The following is a 15,312-nucleotide window of genomic DNA, read 5'->3' on the forward strand; positions in this document are numbered from 1 at the left end:
ATCTGTTCTATGGGGGCTGCTGTTAAGCTGCACCCCTGGTTGGCGGCTGGGCGCTTTGTGATGCTCGACTCAAGCACAGAGGGGTTTTCAAGCTGGCTTTAATCATCTTCACTTGCTGCCCCATACTGTACATGCAGGTACAAGCCAATGAAAATGTGAGTACGTCAGTTTGTTCCTCCTGGGGAAAACTGGCTTAGGAGTATCTTACAAAATAGCGTGCACCCTCACAGCCATCAGTCCTGCTGCATATAAACCACAAAAATACGAGAATTTTACATTAAGAAAGACCACGCACATATAAAACATTACAGAACACAAGTAAAAAAATCGCCATTTGCTTTTTTTTTGTTGTTTTTTTTTTGTTGTTTTTTTAAATCTCATCACCATTCTCAAGGATCCATCGAAGCCCATCCTCCCCTCGTCTTGAATGCGGACCTGGGGCGCAGCGCAGCCCCTGCCCACCCCTCTGCACCACTGTTTGAAGGTGGTGGTGTTGAACTTAGGAATCTGTCATCAAAGCAAAGTCTATGAGTGCATTGGTGAAGGCAGGCAGGTTTGCTCCGTGCTGTGCTGGCAGAGGAGCTCCATCGGGTGTGGGATGCACACAGCAGACGCGAGGTTCGCTCCTGGTTCGCTCCTGGGGGAGATGTGTGCGGTGGGGATGGAAAGCAAAGCCAGCAGCAATTGGTGGCTCACGGAGTTCTGACAGCTTCCAAATTCTCCTCGATGCAGTTTGCTGGGTGCTGGGGAAGCAGCGGTGTGAAGCAGCACGGTTTGCAGGCCATGTCCCAGTGCTGGAGCTGCGCTGTGCTGCTGGGAGCAGCGGGGTGGGGAGGGCTGTGGGTGCTCCTCCTGCCCGGGTGTCCTCTGCAGCACACACTGCCCTCTGCTCTGCTCCTCCGGGGGGCAACGAAGTTCAAAAGGCATTGGTTGGGTGTAAAGAGGTTCAAGGTAAAATTCTTCCTATCTTGAAGTTTGGGAGTCTGAATTCGGAGCTTTTTGGCAGGTGAGCACTTCAGGCTCTGTGCTCCAAGTGCTGCTGTTCTCCTGTTGCTGTATTTCAGGACGAACCTCAGTCTGGCCACGAGCTGCTGCTCCCCTTACGGCTGTTTCTCAGCCAGACGGGTCTGGTGTCGTACCAAAGGTATAAACTGCTGAGATTAATGACAGATCCTGCAGCCCTGGCAGGGCTTCGTCCAGCCAAGCTGCTCGTTGATTGGGTTTGGAGGTGGGGAGGAGAACAGTGCGATGGGGAAGGTGAGTTCGATTGAACTGCACGGAAAGATCGAGCCCTTTTCAGAAAACAAGGCCACCAACTTCAAAGTGCGAACAAACATTCACGGGGCCCAGGCTGCAGGAGGGAACTGTGGGGTTCTGTGGGGTCCCCCCACACCGCAGCTCCGCAGCCATCCCTGTGCAGCACGTGAAGCCTCAGCGAGTGGGGACGGTGCAATGTGCACATCCTCAGCTTCCTACAGCTTCCTTGCCTGCCCTTCTGAGGGCTGCGTCACCCCCGGGTTGGGTTGTGGGGCAGCACTGGGGTGCAGGAGCAGAACAGACTCTGCTGCCCCGTGTGCCATCCCGTCACTTTGCTCCTTGGCCATCGGAGTGGCACGGAGCAGGGGAAGCACACACACACACACACACACACACCCCTTCCCCAGAATTGCTCTTCATTGCACAATTACAACAAAAAATAACCTGAATGCGGCAGAGTGCACGAAGGTCTGGGTCTTAAAAGAGAGGGGAAAATAGGAAAGGGAAGAGGGGGGGAAAAAAAAAAAGAATGAGGTATCCCAATCACCAGAGCTGCGTCCTGACCCCACTCCTGGGCAGCTGCTGCCCCGGGTGGCTCCAGGTGCTGCTGTGCTCAGCCTCGGCTCAGGGTTGGCTGTAACAGTGCGGCGGTTCCTCGGACAGCAGGACAACCTTGTGCCCTTTGCTGCACGTTTTTCTCAAGTCTGCATTTGAAACCGAAATCTTCACAGCATGAGGGTCAGCACAGGGGGCTGGGATGCAGCACTGCCACTCCTGCTGACGCTGCTCTGCGTCCCGCTGCGTTCCCACCTGCTGCTGCTGCACATGGCTCTCCTGCAGGACATCGTGTCTATAGGATTCCAACCTTCCTACCAGATCCCAGTGCCTTTCCACCACCTGGCCCAGGCACTCCCTGTGTGCATCAACGTGGTAGAGGAGGAGGACTTCCCATTGAAACAGCTGCGTCGAGGGCCGTCATTGCATCGCGGGATGCGAATTGGCTCTGAATGAAGGTCCTCTCAGAACTCTGTCTGGAGGCACGGCAGCCTGGAGGCCAGCAGGGCGAGCAGCTCAGAGCTGTACCCATCTCTGATGCAAAGCACGGCGAGACTGTGGATGCAGCCATGAGGAACGGCGCCTGGCCACTGCTGCCTGGCCTTCAGAACGCAGTTGTTTTCCAGCAGATGCACTCCCTTAGGGAACTCTGTTCCCCTCAATGCAGGAAGAAGCACCTGAGTCAACTGGCAAGGAAGGGAAGGTGCTCAGGAGTGCACTGCCAGCACTGCTGCTGCACATGGAGCTGATGTGCTGAGCTGCTCGCTCCTCCTGCTGCCCCAGGCCTCCAAGGCTGGTTTGGTAACATCCATCCTCGTTGCTTAACGGGGGGCCCTGGCTCCTGCCCCTCCGTGAGCTGTGCTGCAGTGAGATCCTCTGTGTCCCAGGTGGGTGCTGGGAGCACCAGGCAGGGAACAGAGCACCGAGCCTCTTCTGTTTGATGCTCATTTCTTTTCCAGAGGAACATATCTGGGAAGGAGAAGGGTCCGGATCTCCTTTCCTGGGGGAAGGAAGATGCAGTGACCTCACAGGGTCCGACCAGCCATCCTCTGCTCCTTGCAGCATGCAAGGAATGCCCTCTGCAATGAGCATTCCCCAACAAGCAGCTGGAGCTCAGAGTGCAGGGCCACTGCAAGCAGTGTGCTGGGTGCTGGGTTCTGGGTGCTGCATGGGGCTGGGCGCAGGGCTGGCACAGGGCTCACACGGTTGGAGATGAACAGTGTGGATGCGGTGATGTGAGCACAGCTTGGCTGCAGGAATCGCTCCCACACCCGCAGTGTTGCAGCAAGGGAGGGGGTGCTGCTGGGGAGCAGTTTGCTCTCCTCCTGCCTACACCACGATCCCATTATAGCAGTAAGAAGTAAGCCAGGGCTGCCGGGTTCCCATGCTCCTGGTGCTGGGCTCTCCAGGTGGAGCAGAACGCAGGGGCTCCACAGTGCTGCGTGCCCAGGGCAAAGCGCAACGCTGAGCCATCGCCGCCCCACTGCTGACAGAGCTCCTCTTCTCTTTTTTTCCCATTGGAGTCGAGTTGGTAAAGCAAATCACATTAAACTGAGGGTCTGTTCTGCGCCCTCCGCTCTGCCTGCGCCAGCAGCTGCTGTGTGCCAGGACCTGGAAGGCAGAGCCGTGGGGGCGGTGAGGATCCCCCATTCCTCTCTTGGTGTCGTGGTTTGGTTTTTCTCTCTTTTTTTTTTATATCTTTTTCTCTTTTTTTTTCTCTCTCTCTGTTGGACACTGATCCTTCGGGACAGTCCTCGTGTTCAGTGTATTCCGCGAAGAAAGCAGAGTTGCTAGTGGTGTCTCCCCTGAGTATTGTCAGCAAATTTCATTTAGGCACCTTCAAAAACAAAACAAAACAAAACAAAACAAAGAAAGCTTCCGCCATTCTCGGTGTTGCTACAAGAACCGATCCCTGGGGGGGAGGGAAGGGGGGGGAGAGGGGGCACCGGAATGCTGCTTGAAAAACAAACAACCTGAACACACAAACAGGAAACAAACAAACACCCAAACGCTCATCGTCACCACCGAGCGCTGCGTCCTTCGCTCGGCTCCTCTCCATCACCCCGCTTCCAGCGCAGCGGGAGCTGCTGTTGAGATGTTCCCCCCCCCCCGGATGGAGGGGAGGTGGGGGCACCGTGGTGCGCTGTCACTTTGGCAATGTCACAGGCAAAACGCTACAGAAAGAAAGGAAAAAGGGCACCGGTGCTGCGGGGTCGGCGTGGGGAAACCAACGGGTTGCGCCCGCTCTGCCCCGGAGCCTGTCGGGTATTGCAGTGATTGTGTCGTTAGCACGTGGCAAGCTACATAAGAGAAGATGCTACATTCCTTGGAACGAAAAGTAGTGCTGAGTTGGATTCTTCTGCTGAGTCTCTTTTTGCTCCCTGTTCCTCCCAGGGCAAGGAGCGAGATGGAAGGAAGGGAACGGCGTCTTCGTGCTCCCAGCGTGGGAGGGAGCGCACAGGAGCAGGGTGTGTTGGGAAGGAGATCTTTAAAATTAAAAAAAAATAGGGGAAAAAAAAAAAAAAAGGATGGGATATTTACAGCCATCCACGCACAGTCCTGGGGGTCGGGATGGCTCTCCCCACCCGGCTATGGGCAGGAGGGACTGGTGGAGCTCTCCAGAGAGGACTGGGAGAGGCGGCGTGCCAGCGGCCCGATGCTGGAGTCGGCCAGAGAGGAGGTGGGGAAGAGTTTGTACCAGCCCGCCACGGCGCTGGAGAGGTCGAGCTCCTCCAGGACGATCTGAGCCATGCCCATGAAGCACTTGCTGTCCATGCGCCCGTAGTCGCCCCACACGATCACCTGTGGGGCAGAGGTGGCATCAGGGGGGGACGCCCTCAGGGGGATGCTGGGTGGCCGCCCCCTGTTCCATCCCGACCCCAGGGACTGCCGGGGGGTTCACCTGCAGGACTTTGCCTTGGGGGCTCTCCTCAAAGAGCAGTGCCTGCTGGTAGGAGGGGTCGCAGGTCTTCTTCACCGCTTTGGTCTTCTTCTTGGCCAGGCAGACGCCGTTTTCCAGCAGGTAAACCTTCACGTAGGTGGCTGCAGTGGGGAGAAGCGCCGACTCAGAGCAGCTCCTGGGGGTGTCCCAGCACAGCACCGTCCCCGTCCCTCCGCAGCCACCTACCTGGGATGCATTTGGAGCCCATCTTCGGGATGAGGCCCCGTGCCTGGATCACCTCCACCTCCAGCTGCCCGCTGCGGTCTGCCATGCCCACGTGGACATCACCTGGGCAGGGGAAGGGACGCACTGCACTCAGCATCCTCCCAGCACCCACCTCCTGCTGGGTGTGAGCCGGGCTGGGATGGTCCCCACCGCTGGGAGAAGCCACCTCCAGGGTTGGCAGCCTCAGTCGGAGAGTCATTAAGATTGGAACAGACAGCTAAGATCACCAAGTCGAACCATCAACCCATCCCTGCCATGCCCACTGAACCGTGCCCCTTGGTGCTGCACTCAGCATGCTGCCCCGAGCACCCTGCAGGGTGTACCTATGCACAACCTGTGGCCCCGTTTCTCACTTCCTCGTGGCCCTGGCAGAGCCAGGGGACAGACAAAAGGTGTGCTGGCATCCCAGTGGGGCTTTATAGCAAGGAATGAACCTGTGCATTCGCAAAACACACCTACTGCAAAATCCAGAGAGTTGGGGCTGCCCTACATTGTGGGGAGCAGGAAGGATCTCAGGGAAAGCCAGAGCTGCTGCGTCCCCCCCTGGAGATGCTCCAGCCCTGTGCCCTGATCAGGGACGTCCCCCTCCCTCAGCTGAGCCACGCACAGCCCAGCTCCTGCCCATCCTGCACAGCCCCGCTGCACGGACCCCCAGCACTCACCCATCGGGGGGGTGGCCAAAGTCTGCCGTCCCACCAGCTGCCCCGGGCCCAGCCCGTCCAGGAAGTCACTGAACTGACTCTCAGCTCCCAGCCGTGCGGTGGGGAAGATGAACCTGCGTGGGATGGAGCAAGAGATGCCAATGGGGCCCCGGCTGCCCTCCAGCCGCCACGGCGCGCGTGTGCCGGCGGTCCTTACGTGCCGTCGGAGCTGTTGCTGTTGGTGCTGCCGTCGGTGGACTCGCGGCTGCCCTGCCGGGTGACCCTGGTCCTCAGCTCCACCGCGATGCCGGTCTCGGTGCTCCGGCGGATGTTGCTGCGCAGCTTTTTGGGGCCGCCCTCTGGAAACCGAGGTGTGGGGTGAGGCGGTGGAGCCCCATATCAACACCTCCAGGTCCCACTGACCCCACCTTGTCTACGGCTCAGCTGTCCCTGTTGCCGTCCCCAGGAGCAGCGGCGCCCAGTGTGCTGCCACCCCACTGCTGCTGTGTGTCCCCAGTGGTGGCAGATGGCACAGGGAGGAAGGTGCCATGGGGAGGAGATCCCCCCCAACCCCCACCACTGCCTGGTGCCACCGGGCCGATCCCTGGCACTGCGCTGCCTCTGCTGGAGTGGGCAGGATGCCATGATCACCACTGGCATTGTTTGTAGGAACCTGCCAGCTCGTTGGGGTCTGGTAAGGTGAGCAGGGAAGGCCGTGGCAGTGCTGCTGGAGCCCTGAGAGGGAACCATGCATTGCTCCGCTGCAGCCACGGAGGATCAGGGATGGGCTGGGGAGGTGCAGCCCCATCCCCAGGAGCGCTCCTGCCTGGCCCTGACACCTCTCAGTTCTGGGATAACGACGTCCCTTCTGGAACATCTGGGATGTGCAGGGCTGGAGGGCTCCAGGTGGGTGCCTCTCCTTATGGAGAGTGTTCCGAATGATGGAACGCCAACAAAGCCATAACCAAAGCACTAAACTGAGCCTTTCTCCCTCCTTCGCCTTCTGCAAAGCTTCTTGAAGCATTTCAATATTTCCCACAGCCGGAGACCACTCAACTGGCCCTTTCCACACATTCATTTTTTGAGCGTTTTAACCAGTATCGTGCAGGCGCACACTGCAAAGCACGGGACCGAAGGCAATGGGGTCGGGCACACAGCAGTGGGGTCAGGCACACAGCAGTGGGGTCCAGCCATGCTCACCGCTCTGGTTGAGCTGCAGCGTGCTCCTGCTCCACTGGGACAGCCCCACGATGGCCACCATCTTGGCTCCCAGGCTGGAGCGCCGCTTCTTGCTGGCGGTGATGCTGACGGAGTCGGCGCTGCCCCGCGCGCTCTTCTCCACGCCGTACATCTCCCCGCTGATGCTGGAGCTGCGCACCACATTCCTGCCCGCCGACGGGCCGGCGTCCCCGTTGAACATGGTGAGGAGTTGCGGGCTGGGATCAGCTGCGGGGACGGCAGGGTGGGTCGGGGGGGGCACCGTGCTGCCCCCGGGTGCCCAGCTGGGCAGGGTATTCAGGGCACCCCGAGGTGGCTGTGTGCCTTGTTGCACCACCGCCAGCCTGACAGCCCAAACCCCACCGTGGCCATGGCTGTGCCCACCCCGATCCCCGCCTGCCGGCCGTGCCCCACGCCCAGCACCACGCTGGTTTTCAGCCCTCACTGCTTCCCTTCGCCATGAATATTTAAAGCGCGGCGGGATGGGAGCATCCATCTTCCAGGCAGAGGTGAATGATGAACTGCGGGCCAAGTGAAGCCACTTTAGGATAATGGATGGAGGCAGCGCCCGGAAAAATATTTCTCTTTCAAGAGACGCAGCCACAAACGCAGAGAAGTGGCAGCTGCCAGTGGGGCAGTGCAGGGGATGGAGCATCACGAAGGAGACACAGCACAGAGGGGACACAGACCCCCATGGCACCGATGTCACACAGCAGCACCCCGGCACGGCGCTCAGTTTTGGCGGAGCTTTGGGGCACGGCGGCCTCTGGGCGTGAGGAAGGGACCCCAGATGCTCACCCCAACTGTTTGCACGCTGCTCCGTGCCTCAGTTTCCCCCACGGCCATCCCTGAGCACAGCGATGCCCGCAGCCCTGCAGGACCCATGGCGCACAAAGGGCTCCCACCGCTGTGCTCCCCACTCGGCACAGAGCTTTGCTGGGAGCAGATGAGATGATGACAGCACTGTGGCAATAGGATTGTTTCACTGCGAGACGCAAAGGGTTCCCACCCCGGAGGGAGGAGGGATTTGCTGCGCTCCCGCAGCCTGGTCCGCACGCCGCACCCCTTTGCCCACCCTCTGCATCTCATCTCCTCCTCGTGGCAAAGCACTGCGATTCTGACAGCTGCAGCCCCTCCACTCCGTGCCCCAAAGCACCGACCCGCAGCCCCGATGGGCTCGGAGCGACGCCGTGGCCGTGGCACCCCTGCACTGATGTGCGATGGCCCCGACATGAGCTCCGTGCCGCGTCCCGTGCCCACCCTGCACACACACCCCAAATAGGAAAAGGTCCCTTACCTGCACCGGGCAGCACCCCACGGCCCCCCCCCCTGCCCGGCACGCAGCCCCCAGCCCTTCTATGGGAGGAGGGTGGCAGCCCGGGCACGCTGCACGGGTTTCTGGAGAGCGGGGTTGTGCCGGCGCTGCTTCAGCATCTCCATGGTGACATGGCTGACCCAGTTCTCCTCCCAGCCCTGAGCGAGTGGGGGCACGCAGCGGTGGTCCGGGGGGGGAGAGGGGAAGTGTGGGGCGGTGCCACGGAAAGGGGCAGTGGGAGATGTGGTGGGGTGAGGTGGGATTCAATGGGATGCGGTGGGATGTAATGAGATGAGCTGGGATGCGGTGGGCTGCGGTAGGTTATGATGGGATGGGGGGGGGATGTGTGGTGGGATGCAATGAGATGTGGATGCGGCAGGATGTGCGATGGGATGCGATGGGATGTGGTGGGATGTGCAGTGAGATGCAATGGGATACGTAATGGATGGGATGAAGTGGGATGCAATGGAATGCAGTGGGCACCCCAGACCTGCTGGGGACACTGGAGCTGGGAAAAGGGGGACGAGGAAGCTCAGAGGGTCACAGGCATTTGAAGGCCCCCAGGGTGACAACGGAGCCCCAGCACATCCCGGTGACCCCTACATGGTGCTACCCAGGGCTGTGAGAGAGCCCTACCCCAAACATCCCGCCACCACAACAGCAATAATTGTAACAACAACAACAGGAAAATTGGGATGACGCTTTGCCAAGGACTCCGGGGGAGGGAGGAGCTGAGTGGTGCCCCGCACAGGTAGGGTGCAGCCCCTGATGATGGGCAGGGAGAGCAGAAGGGGGGGGAGAGGAGGTGATAAATGAGTGCCCCATGGCAGCCCTTCCCCTGGAGGGAGGGCACAGAGGGGTCTGGGGGTGGCCCTGGTGCTCCAGGCTGGTTGTCCCCATGCAGAGGGGCTCCCCGTGTTCTGGGGCTGCAGGAGGGGGAGCTCCAGCAGCAGGTGGGGGCACTCAGCCCATGCTTTTAGGGAAAAGCCCACCTGCTGGGGGTGCTGCTATGAGGTCACAGCTCACCAGCATGCTCTCCTCACACTGAGGAGAAAGCAAGGCTCAATTTCCCCTAAAAGTACTTAATTCTAATTAAATGCTTCGGGTTTGATAGGTGGTTGCTCAGCCCAGCTCAACTGCCCAGCAAAGGGAATCATTCAGAGCACCTGAGCTGGAAACCAGCGCAATGCAGCCCAGGTAAGGACAGCAGGGAACTGGAGTGACGGTCCCATATGGGAGCACACACATTCTTCAGCCCTGTCGTGCACACACCACACTTTGGCTGTGGGGTTTTCTTCCCCAGCCCCAACGCACAGCTCACCCACAGCCCTCTGGTGCCACGGTGCTCCCAGCAGGGGCTGGCAGCGGTTCGGGGATGTGGAGCTGTGAGCATCACCTCCCCACGGCTGGTCTGTCAGGGGTGGGAGCACCCACCTCTGCCCCACGCTCAGCCCCCCCCAGACGCCGTCCCTCTCCCCGTGTCCCTGGGTGACGTCTGCCACGCGGTTAAATCAGATCTGCGCTGAATCCCATCGTTTCCACGGCAACGTGGAGGAATCAGAGGACCCAAAGCCACCCGGCGGGGCTGCGGTGGGGGGCAGCGATGCTCTACGGACCGCATCGGGCACAGCCCCACCGCTCCGTGCTCGGTCCCCATCCCCGAACGCCTTTTGGGGCCGTGCTCCCCATAGGGCCGCTGCTTATGGGGCAGCCCCGCTTACGGAGCTCTCCCCCCAGGGATTCCCCCGCGGGGTCGGCAGTGGGGCCGGCACCGATGTGCACAGAAGGGCCGTTTGCTGACGGCGTTTCCCATCCCCGCCAGTTTCTGCCTTCGTGCCGCCCGGCCCGGAGCTCTGCAATGCAGCTCACAGCGCTCAGCGCTGCGCGAATCCCATCAATATTTCATGGAGCTGCTTCCTCCAGGGGAAGGGCTGAGCTCGCTCTGCTTCTGCTGCTCCCAGCAGCGCTCCTGCCCTCGCGGAGAACATCCCATTTCCTTCCCCTGGCCGTCAGCCCCCAGCGGCCCCCCCTTCCCCTTCCTTTTCCAAACGAGCCACCAGCGCTGCGCCTTTCGGGGCTGCACCCTATGTGGGCTGTGAAGACCCCTCAGGTGGGAATCAAAGCACCCACTGATTTCTACCCTGAGATGCTCGAGTACAACGTGTTGGGGTCACAGGGGCAGCTCCAGGATGGGCATTTTGCCCCCCCCAGCTCCGTATGCAGCAGCAGAGCACTGAGCACAGCCCCATATGGCAGCATGGGGTCCCTCCTGGCTGCCCCCCGCGCTGCCCACAGCCCAGCAGGTCAGGTGCAGCGTTTGCAGAAAAGTTGTTTTGTGTTTTTTTTTTTTTTAAATGCTAAGGCTGCACAATTACAGCACCGCTTCTGAAGGGATCAGCAGAAAACTTGCTTGCTTTGGGAAGACTTCTGTGAGCCGGAGCGATGCCAGGAGAGCGCGGGAGCACAGAGCTGCCCACAGCAGCACCCAGTGCTGCCTCAGCCCCCACCCGCCCCGAAATGAGAGCCTCAATGGGGACAGTGCCGTGCACCAGGGTGACAGCACCATGTCCCCTCCTTGCTCCATCACTCCACAGCCAACACATGGCAAACAGCAAGCAGCACCCCCAGCTCCAGGGGTCCCCCTGCAAAAGGTGAGGGGCTCTGGGGCACCCCCTGACCCTATAGATCCCTATGGCACAGCAATAATGCAGGTGGGAGGGGTGGGACCCCCAAACGGGGAAGGCAGCCGTGCAGCACATCAGCCACGCTGTCGATCCTGCTCTAAATCACTACAATGGAGACAACGTGAGCCTGTTTGCCTGCTATTAGAGATGCTGTGACACAACATCTTGGAGAGCGTTGAAATGGATGCGAGGAGATGGTGCCGTGCTGCTCGGCTTCTAACAAGCAGGAGGATTTGGTGTTTTCATAACCTGAAATTGCACTGTGCATCACTGTGATGCTCCCACACGGCTGTGGCACAGCGGGACTGTGCTCAGCTCAGGTGGGATCAGAAGTGACAGCACAGGGATGGAGCGGGGGGGTGGTTGTCCCTGATTTGGGACACATGAGGAAGGATGGAGGCACCGCAGTCTCACCCCTATCCACACAATGCAGGCAGTGCTTCAGGGATGGGCCTGAAATGGGGCCGGAGAGAGAGCTGTGAGTCAGGGTGTGAGCTGGAGCAGCAAATGGATGGCAGAGAGAGGGCACAGGGCATGGGGAGATGCGTGAGTGCAGCAGAAGGGCTGGTTTGGGAGAGGCGCTGGTGCAGGAGGAAATAGGCACAGTGCTGGGGATGCAGGAGAGAAGCTCGGGTCAGCAGCCCAGCCTGAGGCTGTGTGCTCTGTGCTCCAAACCCCAGCCGTGTCCTCAACACGTGGGGAGCTGCAGGACCCCACGGTCACCGTGCAGGAAGGAAACACCCAGCACAGCCCCAGGGCTGCAGCCTGCATCCTGCCGTGCCCTTTGGCTTGGGGCTGAGGGCTCTGCTCACAATTTGTGCTTCCCTGCAGCCGTCACCAAACCCCGTGTGCCGCAGCACCGCGGGGATGGATGTTGGCTCATCCCATAGCGCCGGGTCCTGGGGAATGCTCTGTGTGTGGGGTGAGGAATGCAGCGGGGATGGCCTAAGAACAATGTGGGCACCCACCCCATGACGACCCCACATCACCACCTCTGGGGACTGTGCTGAGGTGCGAGAGCAGCCACTGCTCCTGAGCAGCACCGCCCAGCTCTGGTCCGCGCTGCGGGGCCGGGGTGATGCCCGTGGCTTCCTCCTAACACAGAGCCCCAGTGGGGCCCCTGCCCACCCTGCAGCACCGTTTCACTCCTCCTTAGCAAACCTGTAAGGGGTTTCCCTGCAGGACCACCCGCAGCACCTGGCTGTGTGCACAGAGGGCGCAGCAGGACTGACAGACATGGCACAGAAGGACCGATGGACACAACACAGTGCAACTGATGGACATGGCACAGCAGGACCGATGGACGGAGCAGAGCAGGACTGATGGACACAGCACCAGCGAGAGGTGAGGTGAGCGCCGACATTCTGAGGGTTGGGGGCTGCAATGTGACCCCCCCCCTCCCGGCAGGACCCCCCCTCGGCCGGTCGCTGCCCCCATGTCCCCCCGCGGCGGGGCCAGGCTGGCACGGGACGGGGTTGACGTCAACGGGCTTTCAGCGCGGATGATGGATGGCACAGGGACAGCGCTCCCGGTCCCGAGCCGCGCTGGGAAGCGCTGCCCGCGCCGGTTCAGAGCTCCGGTGCTCGATTCCAGCAGCGCCCGACCCGGAGCCCCCGATCCGGGCAGCCTCCGCGCTTCGGGGCTCCCTCCCTTCCCCGAGCATCCCCCAATCGCGCCGCCCCCCCCGGCCCCGCTGCCGCCCGCGACGCTCGGGGCAGGTGCGGTCCCGCCGGGTCCCGGAGCGCCGCACCCCGCGGGCACTCACCCACCGCTGCCGCCGCCGCCGCCGCCGCCCGTGCCCGCTCCTCCCCTCGGCCCCGGCGGGTGCTGGGAGCGGCGGGCGGGGGAGCCCCGACGGAGCGGGCGGCGGCGGAGAGGGGCTGGAGGAGCCGCGGGGAGCGGGGCCGCTGGGGGCAGCCCGAGGGCGGCCGGGGGAACCCGCGCTGTGTGCCGGGTGGGGCTCGTGCTCATCGGCCGGACCCCAGGAGGCGCCGGGTCGACCCTGCGCCCACCGCTCAGACCCCAGGAGCTGCCACGCTGAGCTTCCTTCCACCATCCGGACCTCAAGAGCTCCCAGCTGAACCTCACCTGCACCCCAAAAGCCACCAGCCCGACCCCGTACCCAGCAATCAGAGTCCCCAAGAGGTGCCAGCAGGACGCTGTACCTGGCAAACAAACCCTGAGAGCCGCCAGGAGACCCTGTGCTGTTGGTTGGACCCCCAGGCTGTCCCGCTGACCCTTTTTCCACCATCTGAACCCCAGGAACCAGCACCAAGACCAAGAGCCCCCAGCTGCACCTCACTCCCCATCACCCAGAGCCCCCCAGCAGGCCCCACAGCCACCAAGCAGCCCCAGAGCCTCCGGCCATGCCTGCAGCTGTCAGCCTGCGGGTGGCTGTGGTGGATGTTGTGGGGGCAGAGGGAACACACAACCCTCTGGGATGTGGTGACCCCAAATCATCAGCCGCCATTCCTTCAGCAGGGACCGTTTTGGGGCTTTGCCTGGTGTCTGAGTGCAGCCCTCCCAGGGAACGGGGTACATTTTGTGCCTCAGTTCCTTCTGAAGGAGGGAGACAGTTGGAGCAGAGGGGCTGCGATGGTCCCGTGCTGCCCTTGGACTCACCTTGGCTCCCCAAAGACAAACACTAATGTCCCCCGGAGCCGCTTCTCTTTTCGCTCATGGTGAATTCCTGCAGTGCTCTCCCTGCGTTCCCTCCGCGGGCTGCGCACCCTTTGACATGGCAGCCACGTGCCACGAGGAAACCCTCCTTCACCGACTTTAACTCTGTCTCTCCCTCAAATAACAGCGGGCTCGGATTGCCCTGCGCTCCCCACTGCACGGCGTGGGGGTCCCGGTGGTGGGCAAAACCCCAACGGTGTCCAGGGAGTGTTGTGGGGTTTGCAGGTGGCAAAGCGCAATGGGCATTTGTGGGTGCAGAGAGGATGGGGAGAAAATCCTCTTGGGGTGCTGCAAGGGAAGGGGACGGCAGGGACACGGCAGGGACACGGCAGGGACATAGCAGGGACATGGCAGGGACACGGCAGGTCCCAGCGCCGGGCACGGGAAGGCTGGGGAAGGAGCAGGAATAGCTGAAAGAACTAAATATGGAAACTTGGATAAAACAGAGCTGAAGTAGGGAGCCGGTTTCCTAACAGAATTCAAAGCATATAAACAAAGTCGGGGAGGGAGAGAGGTTGTCTGGAGGGGGCCTTTATGAGTAATATTTAGAAAAACTGGCTGGAAATATCTCTTGGGGAAAGGCAATTTCATCAAAGCGGATCTGCAGCTTTGTGGGGACGGCGTAATTCTGGGAACACGTTGTTTGTGGGGAAGAGGTGCTGAAAACACACGCCTCGATGGTGGAAAGCAGCTCCTTAATTCACTAAGGAGCTCAGCTTTGCCGGCTTCCCACCACCTTCTCCTTTGCATTTTGGTGCTGTGTCGGAGGAAGGAGTTGTTTAATGTGATTACTCCCGTAAGGGCGACTTAAGAAGATTAATGGGGCTCAGCTTTATGGTGTTGCAGGGGCTGTGGGCAGCAGGCTCAGGCCCTGCACCCGCAAGGAGCTCAGCTGCTCACTGCAGGAGCTCTCTGCACCCAATGGAGGCAGCCTGCTGGACCAGAGCCCCCACATCTGACCCAAAATGGCTTCTTTCTTCCCCTCCCAGCTCTACAAGGCAACGTCTCTGTGTCCAGGCGGATCTCAATACATTATTTACATCCAGATTTTTCTTTTCTATGCATTTCTTTGCTTGGGGATGCTTGCCCCAAAGCAACAGCTGGTTTGGGATTAGTGCAGAGGACTGCTGTAACGGGAGCCAGGTGGGATGGGAGAGGGCTGACTGATGGGAGGAAGGCCAGGAGTGCAACCTCTGCTGTTGCATCCAATTTCCATCGGTGTCAAACAAACCCAGCCCTCCTGAAAGCCGGCTGGAGGCTGCAGTCAGTGCAGAACAGCTCCTCTGGGTCTCATTGTTGGCGCAGGAGGCCCCGGTTGAGCAGGTAGCAGATGTCAGTAAGTGCGAAATCAACAAACCACCACAAGAAATTACACAGGCACCAATAAACCAGAGAGTGGGAAAAAAAAGCTGTTGTGGTTGTTGTTGGTTTGGGGTTTTTTTTTGGTTGGTTGGTTGGTTTTGTTTTTCTTGGCTCCTCTGTGTTTCGGGCAGGCTGACACAAGAGATCTCAGTGTCTGCAGATGGCCGTGATCCCTGGGGAAGCCAAAGCACCCCAGACAATGCATGCATTGCTGCTGAGAGCAGGTGGGAAGGAAATGGAGCATCACAGGCACAGGGTGACGGCGCACAAAGGGATTCAGCAGGAGAAGGGGTGGGAGCTGTGCAAACGCCCTCCTTCAGCAGGGAAACAGCTGGCTGGTTGGGCAGCTGGGCCCGGCAGCAGTCAGCAGCAGTTCTGGCTAATTGATTTAGAAATGAGTCATTCCAGCAAGGGGCTGCTTTGCAGATCATCGCT

At 60.4% G+C, this 15,312-nt stretch overlaps 1 protein-coding gene across 5 annotated transcripts; it reads right to left on the reverse strand.

Moving 5' to 3' along the window:
- Positions 1 to 189: 189 nt before the first annotated feature.
- RIMS3 (regulating synaptic membrane exocytosis 3) lies at positions 190 to 13,529 on the reverse strand. 5 transcript variants are annotated; one of them, XM_090124221.1, is made up of 7 exons: positions 13,459 to 13,529; positions 6,820 to 7,065; positions 5,837 to 5,978; positions 5,641 to 5,753; positions 4,940 to 5,041; positions 4,715 to 4,854; positions 190 to 4,614 (listed from the first exon to the last, which is right to left on the reverse strand). In XM_090124221.1, exons 2-7 carry the CDS (start codon positions 7,037 to 7,039, stop codon positions 4,402 to 4,404), a joined length of 930 nt encoding a protein of 309 aa, XP_089980347.1. In that variant the 5' UTR covers positions 7,040 to 7,065; positions 13,459 to 13,529; the 3' UTR covers positions 190 to 4,401. The 5 variants fall into 5 exon arrangements, with proteins under 5 accessions (XP_089980347.1, XP_089980346.1, XP_089980348.1 ...); XM_090124220.1 differs by lacking the exon at positions 13,459 to 13,529 and adding an exon at positions 12,602 to 12,710; XM_090124222.1 differs by lacking the exon at positions 13,459 to 13,529 and adding an exon at positions 7,636 to 9,212.
- Between the last annotated feature and the right edge of the window lie 1,783 nt (positions 13,530 to 15,312).

The sequence above is a fragment of the Phasianus colchicus genome, chromosome 24, assembly GCF_987193195.1.
Source record: "Phasianus colchicus chromosome 24, bPhaCol1.hap1.1, whole genome shotgun sequence".
Taxonomy (NCBI): Eukaryota; Metazoa; Chordata; class Aves; order Galliformes; family Phasianidae; genus Phasianus; species Phasianus colchicus.

What these genes read in the sequence shown, in the direction of transcription:
- RIMS3 (XM_090124219.1), bottom strand. Translation starts at nt 7,492, where the DNA reads ATGCTCCATCCCCTGCACTGCCCCACTGGCAGCTGCCACTTCTCTGCG. An exon ending in GCTGCAGCTCAACCAGAGCG is followed by an intron (nt 5,979 to 6,819) that starts GTGAGCATGGCT and finishes CTCGGTTTCCAG; the next exon opens with AGGGCGGCCCCAAAAAGCTG. An exon ending in GGGCTCCAAATGCATCCCAG is followed by an intron (nt 4,855 to 4,939) that starts GTAGGTGGCTGC and finishes TCCCCACTGCAG; the next exon opens with CCACCTACGTGAAGGTTTAC.